Consider the following 23,368-nt stretch of genomic DNA (forward strand, 5'->3'; position numbering starts at 1 on the left):
CCGGCAGCCGGCAGAATAACCGGGGGGGGGGGGGGGAACAAGTGCCGGCAGTAGTCGCCTATTGGGTCTCGTATAAAACGGATTGTAAACACGCCTATTCCCAGCTGTGGATTAGCTCGGAGAAAGAAGAAGACGCCGTAGCGAAAGGCTGCGTTTTCATGTTCTCCGCTCAAGAAAACCAATCGGCCTCTGGCCGAGGAATTCCGGCTACAGATTCAGATGCTACCATTACTGCAATGGACAACTACCGTGTTCTGATGCCACGTCTGCCCACAGGTAACCTCGTTCTAAATTCTGTCTTCCTTCATGGGGATCTCGCTGCCAGACCATACCGAGCTCCGGACTTCAGAGATGCCCTCAAGGGCATCATTGATCTAAAGGATATAATCGCCATGGGACAGTACCAAATGTCTCATGTGTGGATGGTCCAGTGTGCGACTTCGCTTGCAAAAGCAAAGCTCGTCGCATGTGAAGACCTGAAGGTGAAGGGACGGAAATGTCTCGTTGTTGATCCAGAGACAAAGGAGGTGAAGATCAGACTGCTTTGGTTACCACCTTATATGGAAAACCGAAGAATCGTTGAAGCGATGGAACCCTACGGCACAGTACGTTCCGTTGTGCGAGAAAAGTGGAGATGTGAAGGAATGGAGGACATGGAAACCCTCAAACGTGAAGTACAACTGACCCTTCGAGACGACACTAACGTGAACAAGATTCCACACCTGATGACCATCTTCGGGTGCCAGAGCTTGCTTCTCATCTCAGGTCGGCCTCCTTTGTGCCTACGATGCCATCGAGTGGGCCACATCCGCCGCAATTGCCGGACTCCCTGGTGTGCGAAATGCCGACGGTACGGGCATAAACCGGAGGACTGCGTCATGACCTACGCTGACAGGCTGAGGTTGGGGACAACTGAAGAATCAACAACAGAGAACCTCATGGATGTAAGTGAAGTCGTTGACCCTAATGGCGACGTCTCTGCAATGGCAGCAGCCCTCGACGGTGGGTCTCAATCGGCCTCCAGAAAACCGGTTGTGCCAGAGAACCTCACGTCGACCACCACCTCTAGCGAAGACCCAATAATCACCGTTTCGCCTGCAACCGAAAACAGCACCCCGACAAACCCCGCGACTCCAACAAATAGGGACGCCCTCACGAACGAAGAACAGTGCGAAACAACCACCGAGGCTAACCTGGAAGACACCGAAACGGAGGAAAACGATGAGGTACAGGACCCAATTCTTGAACTAGAAGCGCTTACCAACGTGGGATTAAATGACGGCCTTATAACTAGAGCAAAGCACTATGAAAAGAGACTGTGCGCTGTTCGACATAAGCCGTATTCAAAAACGCTCCCTGGCGCCAAGCTTGTTGAAGACAAGCAAACGGGCGATAACGCCCGACCATAAATGATCGCATGTCCAGCACCCTCCAACTTCGCGTGTCCACCTTAAATGTGAGAGGTCTCAGTTCTAAACGGAAGCAGTGTCAACTTCTACAACTAATAGTCCAGCAGAAGATCGATATATTAGCTGTGCAGGAAACGAAAATGTGCAGCCAGGAACAAACCGAGATCGCATTGGAGCCCTTCCTGAAAGATTTCGAAGTGTGTGTCACTCATGCATCTGGCACATCGGCTGGATGTTTTTTGTTTCTAAAGAAGGGGTTAGGTTTAACTGCTGCTTCTCTCACTACCGACCAGGAAGGGCGCTTTATATCTTGCGATCTAGACCTTGTAAACATTCAATTGCGCATTATTTGCGTGTACGCTTCAAATGATGTGACAGCGCGCAAACATTTTTTTTCTTTTCTAACACCATACATTGACACAGATAGAAAACTGTTGCTATTGGGAGACTTCAACTGTGTGCTACATCTAAACGATCGCTCCCAACTAACGACTAGATTCGACCCTAGTGCAGCTGTACTCCAATCTCTTGTGAGCGATAACAACTTAGTAGACATCGGAAAACAAAAACGAGGCAGAGTGCACTATACACATTTCCAACGCTCCTCTCACGCTCGACTCGACCGGATATATATCACTGGAGACCTTTATGACAATATTTCTGATTACTCAGTGAAACCTATATTTTTCTCAGACCACTGCCTTGTATCTGCAACTTTTGGGACAAAGAAACAACCCCCAATAAGACGTGAATGGAGCCTGTGGAAATTAAACACATCACTCTTAAACGACAAAATATTCACCGATGCTATACCCTCTATCCTTTCCTGTGTCAAACAGGACGCTTCCCTACACGTGTTTTGTAAATGGGACATGTTCAAGCAAGAAGTTAAAAATTGGGCAATTGAACGCTCAAGCTCCATTACCTTTATGAAAAAGCTAGAGCTACGAAACCTGCTCGCGATGCTATCAGAGCTTTATGAGCTTGAAAGCCTCAATCCCGGCGAATATACTGAGGAGATTAACATGGCAAAGACACAACTACAAAGATACGATACCGAGAAATATCGAGGCGCGGTGATCCGATCGCGCTCGCAAAAATATTTGCTCGGAGAGACGCCTGGACGCCGGTCCTTTGATGATGAAAGGAAATATGCCCTAAGCAAAGAAATACTTGAAATAGAACACAAAGGCAGCGCCCACACTGAAACGCAAAGCATTATAGAAGCTTTCCAAGACCACTACACTTATCTTTTCGGAAAGAGTATTGAGACCAAAGAGAGCGAAGAGATACAAAAACTTATAGAATGCATGCCATCTTTAACAGACAAAGAGAAAGAGAGTGTTGAAGGCTCTCTGACCTTGGAAGAAACACAAGCTGCGATAAAAGCTCTACCGTCAGATAAGACTCCAGGCCCGGACGGCCTGGGCGCTGAGTTTTATAAGAAATTCTCATGCCTGCTGAGTCCATTGCTCCTTGATGTATTCAAAGCCGCATATGAGCACCAAACACTACCGCCAACCTTTTACGAAGGACATACAGTGCTTATACCCAAAACAGAAGACACGTTAGCTTTGAAAAAGATGGAGGCTTACAGGCCTATATCACTTTGCAATGTAGACTATAAGATCTTCGCAAAAGTTTTAAATGAACGTTTACATCTCATAATAGACAATCTAATCGGAACTCATCAAACTTGCGGTATACGTGAAAGAAATATTCAAACGAACATACATGTTGCAAGGTCCGTAATAGATTCAATATCCGACGAACAAAATAAAGTAGCCATAGTCCAACTAGACTTATCCAAAGCATTTGATAGAGTTAGCCACTCCTTTTTATTCAGGCTACTTTCTCACGCAAACGTAGGGACCACAATAATAAAGGGCATTCAGCTATGTTACAAGAACAGCACCACAAGACTAATTATAAATAACTCACTTTCTGAACCTATACTTATAAAATCCTCGGTAAGACAAGGTTGTCCACTTTCACCACTGCTCTTTACCATATATCTTGAACCTTTATGCCGTAGTATTATCAACAAAAATACAATTCGTGGCTATCAACTTTGCTCCGCAGAGGTAAAGCTACTAGCCTACGCCGATGATGTAGCGTTATTTTGTTCAAATAAGGCGAGTGTTGAAGAAGCACTTCAGGTAACAGAGAAATATTGCAACCTAACTGGAGCAAGGTTGAATGCAGAAAAATCAAACGGTTTTTGGATAGGAGCGTGGGCAACCACTCCGAAATGCTTTGGTGGGATTTCATGGAATCGCTGTCCTTTCAAATACCTTGGTGTTCCTCTTGACCAAACTCGTTCCACTGATCCATATTGGAGCACCGCCGTAACTATAATTAGACGTAAATCGCAGGCATGGAGGGCACGAGAAATGTCAATTTTCGCTAAAGCAGCCGTCTGCAACACCTTCTTAATATCCAAACTTATGTATGTTTTGCAAGTACTGCATTGTAATCGCTCTAAAATTCAAGCTTTTCACCGAATTTTCGCTACATTTATCTGGAGTTCTCCTTGGGAACGCATGAAACGCGATAATTTATTTATTGCCTTTGGACTCGGGAGGCCTGGGCCTGGCGCATTTATTTGTGCGCCAGCTGGTCTCAAGATTGTTTTTCTTTAGGAATTTATCCCACCCGTTTCTTCTCATGGCTGTTCAAAGAAAACTGGTTCACCATTTACCCTTTCTTATCGTTTCTACTACAAGCTCTGCTCCAAGCGGCCTCTGGGGTTTCTGGAAAGAGGTAGTCGATACCTTCTTGTTTTTAAAAGTCCGTTTTTCATTAGACTATCTTTTTGAAGTACCCAGAAAGCGGTTAGCACAAGCGTTGATCGAAAGTTTTTTTCCCGCTCCGTTATACAGATCTAAGTTCGGTAACTGTGAAGGACAGGACGTTCTAAAACGTGTAAAGCGTATGTCTGTATCTCCAAGCGCTAAAACGTTCATGTTTAAACTACACACGTCAACGCTTCCAGTCAAATGGTGGCTCCAGAGCCGCGGTTTCTTTGTGCCTTGGTCAATTGACTGTCGTTTATGCCAGCAGCCGGAAACAATAGAGCACTGTTTTATTTACTGTACAGATGCGATTTTCTTCTGGGATGTGCTCCAAAGAACCCTAAGAAAAGATATTGACTGAACTGATCACAGTATTCGTTACTTATACGTCCCGACTGAAACAAATATCCCTTATGATTTATTTATGCTGATTGGTTTACACAGTCTCTGGAGATGCCGGATGATCGACAGAAATGCTGACATTCCACGCACAACTAAATCCATATTTCTAGAAGAAATTGCAAAAGTTAGAAGTGTTTATGAGGCCCACCCACCAGTGCCCGACTGGTTTCCTCTGTTTGACGCTTGTCTAGGACTTCCTGATTTTTAATATAGTGAAAGCAGCCAACATCCGTACATAATCAAATTATGTCTTTCATACACAACACACTTGAAATGTGTTTGCCTTAGGAATTTGTTTAAGTGTATGCCATGAATAAGTTGTACTCTCCGTTTCCGCAAAAGTGTATAGTGCCCAGAGTGAAGACATGAGTGCGACACGAGTGCAAGTACAGTCATTATGTTCATCAAGGACTGATCACCAGGAGAGCATCCATTCACCACCTCCATCCTCATGTATATAACATTCACTGTGTGTATATAGAATTCGAACTTTAAATTGTGATTTTCCATGTATTAAAGAAAAAAAAAAAAAAAAAAAAAAGCTGTGGATTAGCTCAGTGGGTAAGATGTGCGCTTCGTACACAGCAGGATCTTAGTTCAATCCCCCGAGAGAATTTGTTTTTTTTTTTTTTTTCTTCGGACTTTTGTTTTTTGTTGAGGTATTGGGCGATATTTACGGCATCTCTCTTTTAGAATTAACACTACAAAAAAAAACACGCAAAAAAAAAAAAAACAGAAAAAACACCAGAAATCAGCCGAGTTCTCCGAGCGGTTTTAATAGGTCGATAAAACAACTTTTGCGTTTGCTATCTCGAAGAAATTTGACACACAAACAGTCCTACCTGGTGCGAGACCCTTCCCCAACAATTTGATAGTTGTACCTATAATTGTTTTCTAATTACGAGCGGGGGCGGCAGCTCTTTGAAGAATATCAATCCACTCGTGCTCGGGAGACCGTCCCTGTTGATCGAAAAGTCTCGATTGAGATGAGCTGACACGGTTTCACTGCACACACATTTTCCTACGATGTTGTTTTCACGACCACGATCGATGAATGCACTCCAGCGGTCTTGAATATTCACGGGTGAACGATTGAACTTGGTCGGGGTTTTTAATCTCCAAGCAGAGTCCCAAAAACCTGTTTTCGCGAGTATAACGAGTTCTAGACGAGCTGGAGCGATGAAAATTAACAGTGCGTCTAAATTCAGAGCGCGATCATTCGCTGCGAATTAGAACCTTCCAACTATCGTAGTTTTCTTTATACGAGGATATGCCAAATCACAACACCACAGAATGAAGCCTTACACGTAAACTTTTTAATCAACACTTTCTTATTAGATTAGCTACATCGATGAGACGCGCCTATAATGTTCCTCGGAACATCCCACTCGCCTGGTTAAAATAAATGACCCAGCTAGCACTTGTGGATTGATATACTTGAATACAAAGTACAGAGATACAAAAAAAGAAGAGAAAACGCAAGTTCAAAGGCTGTATAGATAATACAACGCCGCTGACAGCGTCTTGCAATAAGCGCAACAGAGAACATTAAAAGAATGTATGTGCTCGCTTTTGGGCGAGCACACACATAAAAAAAACACATTTCTTTTTTTTTTTTTTTTTCACGATTACCATTGGAAACAATCAAATTTCTGAATAACACTGATAAGGTACTTCGTTTCCGCAGGTGTGCACAGCAGGGGCCTCTTGGTCCGTTTAACCTCAGATTGTTATATTATATTAAAAACGCAACACCAGGTAATCCGTAAAATGGGAGAGCGGAACAGGGGAAAATTGTAATGTAATAGCTCACAACAAAGTTGGGAGGAGTGGAAGTAGTGGGCAAGAGGAAAATTAAAACACCATGCAAAGGGTTACACATCAAACAAACGCTCCATCGACTGCAAAACATTGTCAGATACAAATCTGCGATGAGGTAGGCTGTTTCATTCTGTTATGGTTCTGGGAAAAGAGTATTTAAATGCATTTGTAAGCAGATCAAGACCCTATGGCGTCGGGAAGTATTTAAATTCTTTTTTTTTTATATTTGGTTTTTATTCATTTACACTGCAGGCCATTTCCAATCCCCAAGCAGGGTGCGACGAGAAGGAACAAAAAAATAACAGTAACCCGACAAATCTGGTACACTGGAGATCACAAAAAGAAAGAAGAAAAAACACAAGTTCAAAGGCTATGTATAGATATAATAGAACGCCGCTCATAGCGCCTTGCATTAAGCTCAAACATAAGAAAGAAGAATTTATGTCCTCGCTCTTTTTTTTTTTCACGATTACCACGGGAAAAAATCAAATCTCTGAACAAACTGATAAGGGACTTACTTCGTTTCCGCAGGTGTGCACAGCAGGGGCTTCGTCCTCACCAGCAAAACACAAAACAACAGATTTCTCCGTTTTAACCTCACGTTTTATTAGGCTTGACGTCAAACTTTATTAGGCCGACAATGCAAGTTTCCGGACGAGCTGTCTCGATGAAAACACACTTGTTCCTATTCAGTGAATTCGCACGAGCTAACACGATTTCATAAAAACACTTTTTGCTTGGAGCAAGTTCTCAGTTGCCATTCAAGCGGTCTTGATTAAGCACAGGTCATCCGCAGCTGAAGGAGGTCACTTGAAACGGAGGGCCAGCCGTGCAACTCGCTCTTGCGCTGCACAAAAAGACAATCTTTAGCGCCCTACATTAAAGATGCACCGAACGTTCTTACGCCACACACATATCTTTTTTTCTTTTCTTCCGTGCGTCAGAGAGTGATGAAACGTTTGAGTTCGTAGAGGCCGGCTTCCTAGCTCGGCGCCGCCGAATTCCGTGTTTCCCCTGAAAAGAACAAAAGAATTCGTGCAAGAAGTCGGCTCCAACGGTCGTCCAAGGGACAAACGAGCTGTAGCAGACGGCAGAGTTTCGGGGAAAGCTCACGCCACTAGCAAAGCCTGGCCTGGCGCTGCTGCCCGCCCGCCGAAACCGCTCCTCCTTTCCCTCCTTCGGGACACGCTAGTATCTTTTTTTTGGGCTTCTTGTCGGCTGCGTTCTTGGCGCCCGACTTGATTGACAGCCTCTGTCTGGCGGTCTGCTTTAATCTCTTCTTCCCTGCCTTGCAGCGGGGACTGCTCCTCTTTGTGCAATAGCTACTCTGGGGCGTTTTTCTTTTTGCTATTCTTTGCTTTAAAAGCTCTTTCCCCGCGTCTAGCAAACACACACACTTCTTTCGCGGCACCGTTAATGAACACCGTCTGCGTTTAGAAACTTACAAACGAACAGCACCGAACTCGATTACCGAAGCGCCGATGAAATTAATCAGCGCGCCCAGCGAAAACCCAACACGCTCGAACGCTGATTTTACGATGCAAGATAATAAAAAAAAAACGTATTTGGACCCTACCAAACTTATTACAGCAAGAAATTAAGAAATACGAGCAAAACAATATTGCGCAATCCTTAATCGGACGTTCGAATAGCGGCTGACTTCGTTTTATCAGTTAAAAAAATAATAAACGTAGGTAGACACGCTGAACTTCACGTATAGCCGGTATGTAAAACCTTAGTAAATAAAATGTAAATAAACTGTTGGCTTTAAAACGGTATGTACACATACCGTTTTAAAGCCAACAGTTTATTTATTATTTCGTGCCAACTGAGAAATCGACACGAGTTCAAAAGACGAATTTTGCCTAACGAAAACTGCCCAAACGCCTAGGATGTGCAGGTCACGCTTGCATAATTGTGGAATGCCTTTTTCCCACCCTATTATAGTTTGATCGCTCACTCCTCTCTTTTTCCGAGGCAGTATTCCATCATTTCGCGATGGAATACGCGCTTCAAAGCTTAATACACTTTATATCTTTGCCGAGCATGGACCTATCAAAAAAAGCACTTCCATGAAACATGCATAGGTAAATCTTGCTCGCGCTCTGGTAAAGAGCCTTCAAAAAAACGACCAGCCGCTCCGCCGAGAATTCAATTCATCTTGCGCGCCTATATCACGCTCAATATAGTAGATCCCATTAAAAGCCTTCTTTGCCGACACTCGGAAAAGCGTGCAGAAACTCGCTCGCTCCGAAAAGAACATTTCCATCTACCAACCGCCGAGCACAACAAACGCTCTTCTAATCTCCTCGCAAAACGCACGCGCTCACACAAACGACTTTGGGCAAAAACAAAGATCATGAAATGATCTTTGTTTTTATTCCCAGCGTCATGTACACGCATTTCTTGCGTGGAACAACGAATGAATAACTGCTATCTGCGTTTAATTCGATCTAGAAATCCCGTCGCGCCCGTTTGTTCACTTTCTGCCTTCCAGGTTAGACAACCTTCCTTCAAAAAATCCTAAAAAATCACCAATTCGTGCTAGAAGTGCCTGCCTCGGACGATAGGCAGCGAACAATTAGCGCCTTAGTTTGCGATTAAATAAGCTTCTGTACGCGTTTAATTAAAACTTGAAAGCACGCCGCCCGTCACGCGCGATGCCGGCGTTCGCTTTTCCAGGAGGGTTAAACACACTGCTCCTTTTTTCTTTAAGTTGAAAAAAGGTAATAATAAAAGTAGATAGATTCTTAATTTCGTGTGCCGTTAGACAAACGTGTGCGCTAAGAGCACAGAAAAAGAGAGTGTTCTAAAGGTAGTATTTCACTTTTATTTTTAATTTTTGCCGGATCTTAGACGATCGGATCGCGGCTCGAGCGCGCTTTCCGGACTCAACCGCTTCACTCTCTAACCGAAGAAAAAATAGTTGTACGCATATCGAAGTATATATTTTCCGAAAGCTAATGAACTTGTCCAATAGGTGTAAAAATTATTTGATTTTAAACGGAATTATTCTTCTTCATATTTCGATCTAACCAGCCAAACTAGTTTTCGGGTGCTCTGGGTGGCTGGTCGATTTAAGTTAAAAAAAGGTAATAATAAAAGTAGATAGAGATTCTTAATTTCGTGTGCCGTTAGACAAACGTGTGCGCTAAGAGCACAGAAAAAGAGACTGTTCTGAAGGTAGTAGTTCACTTTTATTTTTAATTTTTGCCTGATCTTAGACGATCGGATCGCGGCTCGAGCGCGCTCCGGACTCAACCGCTTCACTCTCTAACCCAAGAAAAAATAGTTGTACGCATATCGAAGTATATATTTTCCGAAAGCTAATGAACTTGTCCAATAGGTGTAAAAATTATTTGATTTTAAACGGAATTATTCTTCTTCATATTTCGATCTAACCAGCCAAACTAGTTTTCGGGTGCTCTGGGTGGCTGGTCGATTTAAGTTAAAAAAAGGTAATAATAAAAGTAGATAGAGATTCTTAATTTCGTGTGCCGTTAGACAAACGTGTGCGCTAAGAGCACAGAAAAAGAGACTGTTCTGAAGGTAGTAGTTCACTTTTATTTTTAATTTTTGCCTGATCTTAGACGATCGGATCGCGGCTCGAGCGCGCTTTCCGGACTCAACCGCTTCACTCTCTAACCCAAGAAAAAATAGTTGTACGCATATCGAAGTATATATTTTCCGAAAGCTAATGAACTTGTCCAATAGGTGTAAAAATTATTTGATTTTAAACGGAATTATTCTTCTTCATATTTCGATCTAACCAGCCAAACTAGTTTTCGGGTGCTCTGGGTGGCTGGTCGATTTAAGTTAAAAAAAGGTAATAATAAAAGTAGATAGAGATTCTTAATTTCGTGTGCCGTTAGACAAACGTGTGCGCTAAGAGCACAGAAAAAGAGACTGTTCTGAAGGTAGTAGTTCACTTTTATTTTTAATTTTTGCCTGATCTTAGACGATCGGATCGCGGCTCGAGCGCGCTTTCCGGACTCAACCGCTTCACTCTCTAACCCAAGAAAAAATAGTTGTACGCATATCGAAGTATATATTTTCCGAAAGCTAATGAACTTGTCCAATAGGTGTAAAAATTATTTGATTTTAAACGGAATTATTCTTCTTCATATTTCGATCTAACCAGCCAAACTAGTTTTCGGGTGCTCTGGGTGGCTGGTCGATTTAAGTTAAAAAAAGGTAATAATAAAAGTAGATAGAGATTCTTAATTTCGTGTGCCGTTAGACAAACGTGTGCGCTAAGAGCACAGAAAAAGAGACTGTTCTGAAGGTAGTAGTTCACTTTTATTTTTAATTTTTGCCTGATCTTAGACGATCGGATCGCGGCTCGAGCGCGCTCCGGACTCAACCGCTTCACTCTCTAACCCAAGAAAAAATAGTTGTACGCATATCGAAGTATATATTTTCCGAAAGCTAATGAACTTGTCCAATAGGTGTAAAAATTATTTGATTTTAAACGGAATTATTCTTCTTCATATTTCGATCTAACCAGCCAAACTAGTTTTCGGGTGCTCTGGGTGGCTGGTCGATTTAAGTTAAAAAAAGGTAATAATAAAAGTAGATAGAGATTCTTAATTTCGTGTGCCGTTAGACAAACGTGTGCGCTAAGAGCACAGAAAAAGAGATTGTTCTGAAGGTAGTAGTTCACTTTTATTTTTAATTTTTGCCTGATCTTAGACGATCGGATCGCGGCTCGAGCGCGCTCCGGACTCAACCGCTTCACTCTCTAACCGAAGAAAAAATAGTTGTACGCATATCGAAGTATATATTTTCCGAAAGCTAATGAACTTGTCCAATAGGTGTAAAAATTATTTGATTTTAAACGGAATTATTCTTCTTCATATTTCGATCTAACCAGCCAAACTAGTTTTCGGGTGCTCTGGGTGGCTGGTCGATTTAAGTTAAAAAAAGGTAATAATAAAAGTAGATAGAGATTCTTAATTTCGTGTGCCGTTAGACAAACGTGTGCGCTAAGAGCACAGAAAAAGAGACTGTTCTGAAGGTAGTAGTTCACTTTTATTTTTAATTTTTGCCTGATCTTAGACGATCGGATCGCGGCTCGAGCGCGCTCCGGACTCAACCGCTTCACTCTCTAACCGAAGAAAAAATAGTTGTACGCATATCGAAGTATATATTTTCCGAAAGCTAATGAACTTGTCCAATAGGTGTAAAAATTATTTGATTTTAAACGGAATTATTCTTCTTCATATTTCGATCTAACCAGCCAAACTAGTTTTCGGGTGCTCTGGGTGGCTGGTCGATTTAAGTTAAAAAAAGGTAATAATAAAAGTAGATAGAGATTCTTAATTTCGTGTGCCGTTAGACAAACGTGTGCGCTAAGAGCACAGAAAAAGAGACTGTTCTGAAGGTAGTAGTTCACTTTTATTTTTAATTTTTGCCTGATCTTAGACGATCGGATCGCGGCTCGAGCGCGCTCCGGACTCAACCGCTTCACTCTCTAACCCAAGAAAAAATAGTTGTACGCATATCGAAGTATATATTTTCCGAAAGCTAATGAACTTGTCCAATAGGTGTAAAAATTATTTGATTTTAAACGGAACTATTCTTCTTCATATTTCGATCTAACCAGCCAAACTAGTTTTCGGGTGCTCTGGGTGGCTGGTCGATTTAAGTTAAAAAAAGGTAATAATAAAAGTAGATAGAGATTCTTAATTTCGTGTGCCGTTAGACAAACGTGTGCGCTAAGAGCACAGAAAAAGAGACTGTTCTGAAGGTAGTAGTTCACTTTTATTTTTAATTTTTGCCTGATCTTAGACGATCGGATCGCGGCTCGAGCGCGCTCCGGACTCAACCGCTTCACTCTCTAACCCAAGAAAAAATAGTTGTACGCATATCGAAGTATATATTTTCCGAAAGCTAATGAACTTGTCCAATAGGTGTAAAAATTATTTGATTTTAAACGGAATTATTCTTCTTCATATTTCGATCTAACCAGCCAAACTAGTTTTCGGGTGCTCTGGGTGGCTGGTCGATTTAAGTTAAAAAAAGGTAATAATAAAAGTAGATAGAGATTCTTAATTTCGTGTGCCGTTAGACAAACGTGTGCGCTAAGAGCACAGAAAAAGAGACTGTTCTGAAGGTAGTAGTTCACTTTTATTTTTAATTTTTGCCTGATCTTAGACGATCGGATCGCGGCTCGAGCGCGCTCCGGACTCAACCGCTTCACTCTCTAACCCAAGAAAAAATAGTTGTACGCATATCGAAGTATATATTTTCCGAAAGCTAATGAACTTGTCCAATAGGTGTAAAAATTATTTGATTTTAAACGGAATTATTCTTCTTCATATTTCGATCTAACCAGCCAAACTAGTTTTCGGGTGCTCTGGGTGGCTGGTCGATTTAAGTTAAAAAAAGGTAATAATAAAAGTAGATAGAGATTCTTAATTTCGTGTGCCGTTAGGGAAACGTGTGCGCTAAGAGCACAGAATAATAAGATTCTTGTGAAGCGAGTAGTTCGTTTTCATTTTTAATTTTTGCCTGATCTTAGACGATCGAATCGCGGCTCGAGCGCGCTCCGGACTCTCCCGCTAAAAATCGGACTCTCCCGATAAAAATCAAAGCTAGAAGCAGACAAAGAACGCACCCGACAAGAAGCAACGCCAAAGAAAGATAACGGATACAGTCTCAAAGAGCTAAGTGGGTCAGGGGGCCCAGGCAAGGGGTGGCCCTAGGGTGCCTCAATGTCCTTCTGTTTAGGGTGATGCCACCCTTTGTAGTACCTGATGCGGACAGCACGCGCTCACGGGCAAAATACAAAGAAATCGACGAAAACAAAATGTCGCCATAGCACAGTCAGCGCCACAAGCGCGTGCAGGGACACGCTCTTTCACCTGCTTCTCAACAAAAAATAAACGTGTGTGACAAAATGGCGACATGCCACCACCCTAAGCAAAGCGCGCATGAAGGCACCCTAGGTGGCCCGGCGTGCGCGTTCTAAGCGGAGTCGAGTTAGAAAAAAGATTTCAGCGCGTGGTTCACCAAATGCAAAGGTAGAAATATGACATTTTCTAAAAATGCCTGGCACTTCGTTCTCTTCTACAGCACGAGCCGCGACGTTCGGCAACCGCTTCGAGGATCTGACCGGCTGTGTCCCGGTATCGACCACCTGAACCGGGAGCTACGCACGGTGCGAAGGGAACAGCGGAGGCACGAGCATCTACGCCACCCCGTCCCTGGACTGAGCGGCTACACAAGCGAGGAAACGAGCCTCGTCACGACATATGCCGGGGAATCTCTAGGCCTCGTAGAACTTTCTTTCTCCCGACCCTTCTCTTACCAACCCCGGACGAGCCTGTGACAATGTGCGACAGACATTGCTAATTGTTCTGTACAGAAGAGAACGAAGTGAGATGACAATTTCGTGTGCCGCTAAAAAAACGTGCGCGCCAAGAGCACAGAAAAACAAGTTAAAAAATGTAATAATAAACGGAGATAGAGATTCTTAATTTCGTGTGCCGTTAGAGAAACGTGTGCGCTAAGAGCACAGAATAATAAGATTCTTGTGAAGCGAGTAGTTCATTTTAATTTTTAATTTTTGCCTGATCTTAGACGATCGAATCGCGGCTCGCGCGCGCTCCGGACTTTCCCGCTTTACCTGCTTCACTCTCTAACGCAACGAGAAATACTTTTACGCATATCGAAGTATATATTTTCCGAAAGCTAATGAAATTCTCCAATAGGTGTGAAAAGCACTTGGTTTTAAACGAATTGTTCTTCTTTTTTTGCTGAAAAACTCAAATCACTTTCGTTTGGCAAATAATCAAAAACTCGAAATTAAAGGATAGTATAATGGACGTACACTTACCCCAATGTGTCGAACGAAAGGAGGCCCTTTGACGAAGGCAGGAAGCGTGAGGCGACGTTCGGGGTCCGAAGAAGAAGAAGACCGATTTCGGAACAAAGAACAAAGAAGGAGCTGGACACTGGCGACTACGCGACTGCTCCCAAGCACAACGGAAACCACACTGGGGCCGGCCTCTGGGAACAAAGGAAAGCGGAGGAGGATGAGCGAGGAGGAGAGGGAAAGAGAAGGAAAAAAGTCGGGAAGGGGATCGCGCCGCCTGGTGGAGGGCAGACACACCACTCGCATCGGGTATTTTTTTCTTTATTATTTTGTTTATTTTTTGCACTATTTATTAAGGGAAGCATTCTCGTTGATCTCCCTTCATTAATACTGGTCGTATCTCATCACCGCTAGCACCGATGTGTTCCTTGGTCTTTCTAGACTCTATGGACACCACTTTGAACGTGTGAAATAAAAGGTTTCGCGATGCTACGACGCTTTTACCGTGGGCATGGTCATGGCGGCCATTTCTCCTTTTAGAAACCTTTGTTCGGACCTCCGAGGCTGAATTTTCGTTTCCGAGACGCGATGTTGGTGTCAAACGTGAGCAGGCGTTTCGTAGAACACCCGACGACTGTACTTTACCTCTGATCGAGTTGATTTTTTACTGTACGAGCACTGATGCGACTTTCCACAGGAAAGCACTAATTTTCGGGTTCGATATTGCTCAGCCCTCCTCCCTCGTACGTTTTCTTGAGAAAACTGTTTTTGTTTCTTGTTTAGCAACGGCCAGCGCACCTTTCGAAAGTTATTAGAAAACTTTATCTGCTCTGGATTTTAAATAAAGACACACCTGGGTCCTGTAGCCGAAAGATTTTTTTTTCTAAGCTTTGGAACCTCCTTTCGTAAAGGTATGCCTACTGAAATTTGAGGCCTCTGGTACCTTGCTACCTGTGAAGTTTCAACCCTCTGGATCCATCCGTTTTTCTCTGACGGCCAAAATTTGAATGCAGGCCTGTCTTAGTAAATCACGTTCAGGGGCTCTGGAAGCGGGGGGGGGGCAGGGTGGGCTTGAGCCCCTCCTGTCCTCAGGACCGAGCTGCCGAGCCCCCCCTCCCCCTCCCTCTTTTTTTTTCTTTTTTTTTAGTTTGTGTGTTTGCAGGTTATCTGGTATGGGCCTTCGACCTATTTCCTGTACCTCCGTCTCTCCTGAGCCGAAATAAATGAAATGACTCTTTATACATGCTGACCTACCGCCCTCCTCACCTCCGCCAAGCACAAAAAGCACCGGGGCGACGGAGAGGCTTGCTTGAAAAGTCAAAACCAGAAGAAAATGACAGGCAGGACTCATGAGCCTGATTGACAACCAGTTTAGAGCGAGCAAAGAGGAGACAGCGAAATGAATGGATTCCGACAAGACGACGTCGGCCAGCGTTTGTCTGCTTCCCCCGTGTGGAAGCAAGAAGCCCAGAAGATGCATGGTGCTTCTGGCCCGCGGACAAAACAGGCAGGCGCTTAAAGGCCATCATTAGGAAAAGGGGGAGGGGGGGGGGTCTGGTGAGCTTGAGTGGGGATTCGGGAGTGCTTAGAAAAGGCGAAAGTCTACGAGCTCCCAAATTTGACAAGGCGCCTTTGATGGCGAAAGCTTTGCGCGCATGCGGCGTCGTGCCCGCAGGGTGGTGAGGCATGAGGCGACACATGTTTACAAACTAAGGACAACACAACACGAAGTCTGAAACACAGCTATTATCCTTCAGTACTCTCCTTTTGTGATGCCCCCCAACTTGTATTGACGCCAGGAGTCCGAAGCGATCACGGTCGATGTACTTGATCCTGAGGTACATACCGATGTATGCAACCTCTGCTTCCAGTTAAGACATCCGATGGCCCAACTTGCTGTGTTTGAGACTCCGTGTTGTGTTGTCCTTTTTTCCCCCGAGTTTCGGGGTTTTGTCTAAAACTTTTAACACTTGTTTGTCTACGTCTGCGTTAATACATCATGCTTCCCCGAGAATCCCTAAATGAAGGAAGGTTTTCATTTTTAGACATAGCCAATTTGGCATAGGCACAGCTGCGGTTGACATGTAACAGTTGGTATAGGAAAGAAAAAATAAAGAACACATGGTGCGGCTGATTTCAGTGGTTATCCAATCATTGTATGAGTTGTCAGTGCAAGCTTCTTACTGTTATTTTACTGAACCATTGTTTTAATTTGTTTTCCATGGATATGTGCGTGAATATGCGAACGCGGTGCATTAATATGTTTTCATTCAAATGTGGCAATTAATGTCAACCTGAAACCAACCTAACCTTGAGGATTTCGGAGATGTCGAGCCCCCCCTCTAAAGAAAGACTTCCGGAGCCTCTGGTCACGTTTGTTTTGATTAAAGTGTGTCTCCACATGTTACGGGGTGTGGGCTCTGTAGGGTTGTGTGGAGTCCCTCTTGCAGCACAGATGTGCATTTGTCCTCACCGTCTCTGGAAAAGACGACCATAACTCAGAATGAACGTCCCTCGGAGACGAAAGGCACACTTTTGGTTTGGCGCAGAAACAACGCCCGCGTTCAGATGTTGGCCGTCAAGTGAAAACGGACTTAGCTTGAGGGTTCAAACTGCTCAGATAGCAACCTAGAAGGTTACTCGTGCTTCAGTCGAGCTCATCTTGCACCAGAAAAAGCACAAGGGGGGAAAATAGGAGTGTGGGAGCGGTTGTACTGTGGCGGCATGTCTAGAAAAAGCTCAAAAGTGATTTGTGGAGTCCCTCTTGCGGCACAGATCTGTATTTGTCCTCACCGTCTCTGGGAAAGACCACCTTAACAAAAGAATGGACGTGAAAGTGAGGCAAAGGGCGTAGTTTTGCTTCGAGGTAGAAACAGCGCCTGCGTTCAGATGTTGGCCGTCAAGTGAAAACGGACTTAGCTTGAGGGTTCAAACTGAACAGATAGCAAGCTAGAAGGTTACTCGTGCTTCAGTCGAGCTCATCTTGCACCAGAAAAAGCACAAGGGGGCAAAATAAAGAGTGTGGGGCCAGTTGTACTCTAGGGGCATGTATACAAAAAGCTCTGCAGGAACAAACCTTTTCCCGAGGTGGACAGCAGGGGCCTGAAGACATAAATAAAAAAGAAGTGGCTCATTTAACGAGTCTTCACTGCGCCAGAAAAACAAGAATCAGCTCATTTCTTTTTGAGACCTCAGACTTTATTAGGCCAAGAATACAATTTTTCAGACGAGCTGTCTCAATGTAAAAACACACTTCCTTATTAGTACCCTTTTGACACACAAACAGTCCTACCTGGTGCGAGACCCTTCCCCAACAATTTGATAGTTGTACGTACCTATAATGGTTTTCTAATTACGAGCGAGCGGCAGCTCTTTGAAGTCTTGCTCGCGCTCTGGTGAGCCTTCAAAGGACCAGCCGCTCCGCCGAAGGCGCGCGCCGCACGAGATGAATGAATTAAAATAATCGCGCGCGCATAGCGAACGTTCCTTTTACCCGAGGGAGCGCTTCAGAACAAAAAAGCAAATTGTGGTAGCAAAAGATGAAGCCGTGAGCAATATCGAACACGAAAATGACTGCTTTCGTGCGGGAAGTCGCATCAGTGCTCCTACAGTAAACTATCGACTCGATCCGAGGCAAACTACAGTCGTCGGGTCTTCTACGGAACGCGTGCTCACGTTTGACACCAACATCGCGTCTCGGAAACGAAAATTCAGCCTCGGAGGTCCGAACACAGGTTCGGAAATTAGAATTGGCCGCCATGACCATGCCCACGGTAAAAGCGTCGTAGCATCGCGAAACCTTTTATTACACACGTTCAAAGTGGTGTCCGTAGAGTCTAGAAAGACCAAGGAACGCATCGGTGCTAGCGGTGACGAGATACGACCAGTATTAATGAAGCGAGATCGAAGAAAGGATCGGTGCCTAAAGTGAGGAAAGCGAATGGCTGGCTTCGATGTGAAAACTTTCAAACGCCGTTTATTTCGCGAAACTCGCATCACACAAGAAAAGAAATCGGTCTCTGTCCAGTCCAGGGGCGGCTGGGAACAAGTGTCCCCCATTTGATATCGTAAATTCAAGGTCGTAATATAGATTTCAGAAATTCAATATTTTCAATGGTAAAACAAAAGGCACCAGGTGGCGGGATTTACCGACCGGTCGGAATTGCTCAGCCGCACTCATGGATCCATTCATTCGAAACGGGTCATCTATCTATTCATTCATAAAAAATGTAATTCCTGGCCGTGTTTTAAAATTAACGAAATCATACTGCGAGGTAAAGCTTCTGTACACCTGGCGTTTTGAAACCTGCCTGCGTCCAGCGTTCTTTCATTTCTGCTGTCACGTGACACGATCCGCCCGAGTAACTCGGGTTTATTAGGGTGAGATTTGAAACACAGCCCTGGTTTAATAAAACCAAACTTAGAATTACGGGAATCGTCTTATTTTTGAAAACGATGTCGTCGAGACCCGTGTCCCACAACAAGTTTAAATTATTTAGGTCAAGTATTTAGAAATTTACCGCCCATTCGTGGTTCTGGTTTGGTTTTTGCAAAAAAAAGCAAATGGCTGCCGCGTGTTTTGCTCGCAACCGGAGGTGATTCAATCGCACGAAGCTCGGAAAGTAGGCTAGCTAGGACATTTATTTTAACCAGGGAGTAAGATTATGTTCCGAGGAACATTCGAGGCGCGTCTCATCGATGTAGGTATTCTAAAAAGAAAGTTATCAACAGAAGTTTACGTGTAAGTAAGGCTTTCACTGTACGATGTTTTGATTTCACATATGCTCGTATAAAAAAAACTACGATAGCTAGAAAGTTCTAATTCGCAGCGAATGATCGCGCTCTGAATTTAGACGCACTGTTAAAATTTCATCGCTCCAGCTAGTCTAGAACTCGTTATATTCGCGAAAACAGGTTTTGGGACTCTGCTCGGAAATTAACAAGCCCGACCAAGTTCAATCGTTCGCTTGTGGATATTCAAGACCGCTGGAGTGCATTCATCGATTGTGGTCGTGAAAACAACATCATAGGAACATGTGTGTGCAGTGAAACCGTGTCAGCTCATCTCAATCGAGACTCATCGATCAACAGGGAGGGTGTCCCGAGCACAAGTGGATGGATATACTTCAAAGAGCTGCCGCTCGCTCGGAATTAGAAAACCATTAAGCTATCCGATTGTCGGGAAAGGGTGTCGCACCAGGTAGGAGTGTTTGTGTGTCAAATTTCTTCGAGATAGCAAACGCAAAAGTTGTTTCATCGACCTAATAAAAGCACTGTCAGTACTCGGCTCATTTCTGGTGTTTTTTCTGTTTTTTTTTTTGTTTTTTTTAGTGAAAAAAGATGACTCTTCAGATTACCATTTCTTTTAGGTAATTGAGAAGTTGCATTAAAGAAACCGCCTGCACAGTAAATACAAATGGTTCTATTGCGATTATTTCATAATTGAACCAGAAAAGCACATTTTTTTGGCATGTTTTTTTTTTTTTTTTTTATTATTTATTAATACTGCCAGCCCAATATAGGGCCAAGGCAGGAGTGGGGTGATACAGTGTCACACATGCACATTATAAACACAACAGTTCTAAACAAAAAGCAATCTTGGCACCGAAAATTAATATCTACGACATATTCGAAAGAAGAGAAACAATACAGTAACCAAATGTAATACTAGTAATAACAATAACAGTATAGCAGTAAATGTAACAGCAGTAATAAAAAATAAAGACAGTAAAATAATTTCATAAGAGCAATAAAAGCAATCTCGGCACTGAAAAATATTATCTACGGCTTTTTCGAAAGAACAGAGTGAATCAATATCGACAACATCCCCGGGAAGGCTGTTCCACAAATCAATTGTATGCACAAAAAAAGATTGTTTATAGCTATTTATTCGAGCTTTAATAGGGGGCTACGGTCTTTGAGTGATGCAAGCGTTCCGAGTAAAAACTTTTTGGTTTTAAGTAAACGGAGCCATCAATTTTTATACAGTTCTTGAAAATCTGAAAGAACAGCTTCAACCGTTGGCTCTCTCTTCTGTTTGACAGAGGGCTTATATTGGCTCTCCTTTTAAGTTCGGTCACAGACGTAGTTCGTCTGAAATCTGAAAAAACTATACGCACAGCTAGCGACTGAATATCTTCGAGTTCTCTGACCAGAGAGCTCTGCCATGGGCTCCACACTGCAGACGCGTATTCTAACACAGGTCTAATAATTGTCTTATACGCAAGAATTTTAACGGAAGGGGGAGTTTTACCCAGCGTTCTCTTCAGGTACCACAATTTGTTAGTTGCCCGCTCTTTAACATACTCCACATGCCTTTTCCACCCGAGGTCAGAAGACAAAATCACTCCTAAATATTTGTAACTATCCACTTCAGTCAATACTACGCCAGCAACCTCATAGCTAAAGTTTAAGACAGTTCTTTTTGTTGTTATGTGCATGTACTGAGTTTTGCTAATATTAATCTTCATGTTATTTTCACGACACCAAGACGCAATGTTAGCCAGTGCTTTACTCACTTTTGTCTAGTCTTGTATTTCAACAACGGGACTGTAAATGACGCAGTCGTCGGCAAACATTCTTAGCTTAATTGGGACATCTTCATTGGATGGGAACAAACTGTTAACGTAAGTTAAAAAAAGTAGGGGCCCTAAGACAGAACCTTGGGGCACCCCAGAATGAACATCTAACAGCCCTGAGTAAGTACCATTTATATCCACAAATTGTTGACGGTTTGAAAGATATGCATTGATCCACTTAGTCAAAGAAAAGGGAACTCCGAGATCTATTAATGTCTTAGTCAGTCTGCGGTGAGGTACCCGGTCGAATGCCTTCGACAGGTCGATGAAAACTGCATCAACCTGCGTACGGTTGTTAACGTAAGTGGCTAATTCATGGTAAAATTCAATCAACTGGGTTACCGTTGACAGGCCACTGCGGAAACCATGTTGGTTGGGGTTTAGAACATTATGCATTTCTAAGAAAGAAACGAGTTGTTTGGTTATGATATGTTCTAGTAATTTACAGGCCGTGCAAGTCATGGAGATGGGACGATTCATGGAGATGGGACGATGGGACGAAGAGTGCTAGAGCGACGATTCATTTTTGATACGAGTGCTTGCTTTCCTCCTGTAATGAACGAGCCCAGGTTGGTTAACACAGCTGGTGTCAAAGTTTATGTACGAACGCAAAAGCTGAAGGTAGTCCTGATTTTTCGAGCCTTTGAACAGTGGCGTGGGGTTTTGTAGTGTCTGAGAATAAAGAGGCACTGCAGACAAGAAGACTGTGTCCTCGGTGTTGCTTGCCCACCCCCGTAAGATGTGGAGACACACTTCATTGAAAACCTACGTGATTTACTAAGACGGGGGTTTCTGCAGAACCCCGTAGGGGGCTGTGCAGAGAACACAGGTCGACATCAAGCCTTCAGAATTCACAGGTACCATTCGACAAGAATGCTGTAGCTGGACTTGAAACAAGCCGACGTGGGGAAAGTACGGAAGCCGAGAAAACAAATGTGTCGGCCAAGCCGCAGCAAGGACGTCCCAGCACGACTGCGGACAGCGTTAACCTGGCTGTGCAAAGTGACCACCGTAACACAGAATGGACGTCCCTCGGAGACAAATGGCAGACTTTTGCTTTCAGACAGAAACAACGCCTGCGTTCAAATTTTGGCCGTCAAGGGAAAAGGGACGTAGCTTGAGGGTTCCAACTGAACAGGTAGCAAGCTAGAAGGTTACTCGTGCTTCAGTTTAGCTCATCTTGCGCCAGAAAGTGCAGAAGGGGACAGAATAGAAAGTGTGGGGCCAGTTGTACTGTAGGGGCATGTCTACAAAAAGCTCCGTAGGGTTGTGTGGAGGCCCTCTTGCAGCACAGATGTGTATTTGTCCTCACCGTCTCTGGAAAAGACGACCATAACACAGAATGAACGTCCCTCGGAGACAAAAGGCAGACTTTTTGTATTCCGCAGTAACCATGCCTGCGTTCAAATTTTGGCCGTCGAGGGAAGAGGGACGTAGCTTGAGGGTTCAAACTGAACAGATAGCAACCTAGAAGGTTACTCGTGCTTCACTTTAGCTCATCTTGCGCCAGAAAGTGCAGAAGGGGACAAAATAGAAAGTGTCGGGCCAGTTGTACTGTAGGGGCATGTCTGCAAAAAGCTCTGTAGGGTTGTGTGGAGGCCCTCTTGCAGCACATATGTGTATTTGTCCCTTCCCAACAAGTTGATAGTTGTACGTACCTATAATGGTTTTCTAATTACGAGCGAGCGGCAGCTCTTTGAAGTCTTGCTCGCGCTCTGGTGAGCCTTCAAACGACTAGCCGCTCCGCCGAGCGCGCGCCGCACGAGATGAATGAATTAAAATAATCTCGCGCGCATAGCGAACGTTCCTTTTACCCGAGGGAGCGCTTCAGAACAAAAAAGCAAATTGTGGTAGCAAATGGTGAAGCGGTGAGCAATATCGAACCTGAAAATGACTGCTTTCGTGCGGGAAGTCGCATCAGTGCTCGTAGAGTAAACTATCGACTCGATCCGAGGCAAACTACAGTCGTCGGGTCTTCTACGGAACGCGTGCTCACGTTTGACACCAACATCGCGGCTCGGAAACGAAAATTTAGCCTCGGAGGTCCGAACACATGTTCGGAAAGTACAATTGGCCGCCATGACCATGCCCACGGCAAGAGCGTCGTAGCATCGCGAAACCTTTTATTACACACGTTCAAAGTGGTGTCCGTAGAGTCTAGAAAGACCAAGGAACACATCGGTGCTAGCGGTGACGAGATACGACCAGTATTAATGAAGCGAGATCGAAGAAAGGATCGGTGCCTAAAGTGAGGAATGCGAATGGCTGGCTTCGATCCGAAAACTTTCAAACGTCGTTTATTTCGCGAAACTTGAGATGAGCTGACACGGTTTCACTGCACACACACTTTCATATGATGTTGTTTTCACGACCACAATCGATGAATGCACTCCAGCGGTCTTGAATATTCACGGGTGAACGATTGAACTTGGTCGGGGTTTTTAATCTCCAAGCAGATTCCCAAAAACCTGTTTTCGCGAGTATAACGAGTTCTAGACGAGCTGGAGCGATGAAAATTTAACAGTGCGTCTAAATTCAGAGCGC

General features: G+C 43.9%; 1 protein-coding gene and 1 long non-coding RNA gene across 2 annotated transcripts; one reads left to right on the top strand and one right to left on the bottom strand.

Annotated features, from left to right (window-relative positions):
- Positions 1 to 275: 275 nt before the first annotated feature.
- On the top strand, positions 276 to 1,409 carry LOC115331815 (the record flags this gene model as incomplete). The annotated part of the gene is made up of 1 exon (XM_029994063.3): positions 276 to 1,409. A coding segment is annotated over one exon (1,134 nt), but the record flags the coding sequence as incomplete, so codon positions are not given.
- Positions 1,410 to 7,008: 5,599 nt separating this feature from the next.
- LOC121836231 lies at positions 7,009 to 14,668 on the bottom strand. Its single transcript, XR_006077846.1, has 2 exons — positions 14,268 to 14,668; positions 7,009 to 7,274 (listed from the first exon to the last, which is right to left on the bottom strand). It is a non-coding gene; the product is annotated as an uncharacterized LOC121836231 (long non-coding RNA).
- Positions 14,669 to 23,368: the final 8,700 nt, after the last annotated feature.

The sequence above is a fragment of the Ixodes scapularis genome, unplaced genomic scaffold, assembly GCF_016920785.2.
Source record: "Ixodes scapularis isolate PalLabHiFi unplaced genomic scaffold, ASM1692078v2 PGA_scaffold20__3_contigs__length_1032517, whole genome shotgun sequence".
In the NCBI taxonomy this organism is placed as follows: domain Eukaryota; kingdom Metazoa; phylum Arthropoda; class Arachnida; order Ixodida; family Ixodidae; genus Ixodes; species Ixodes scapularis.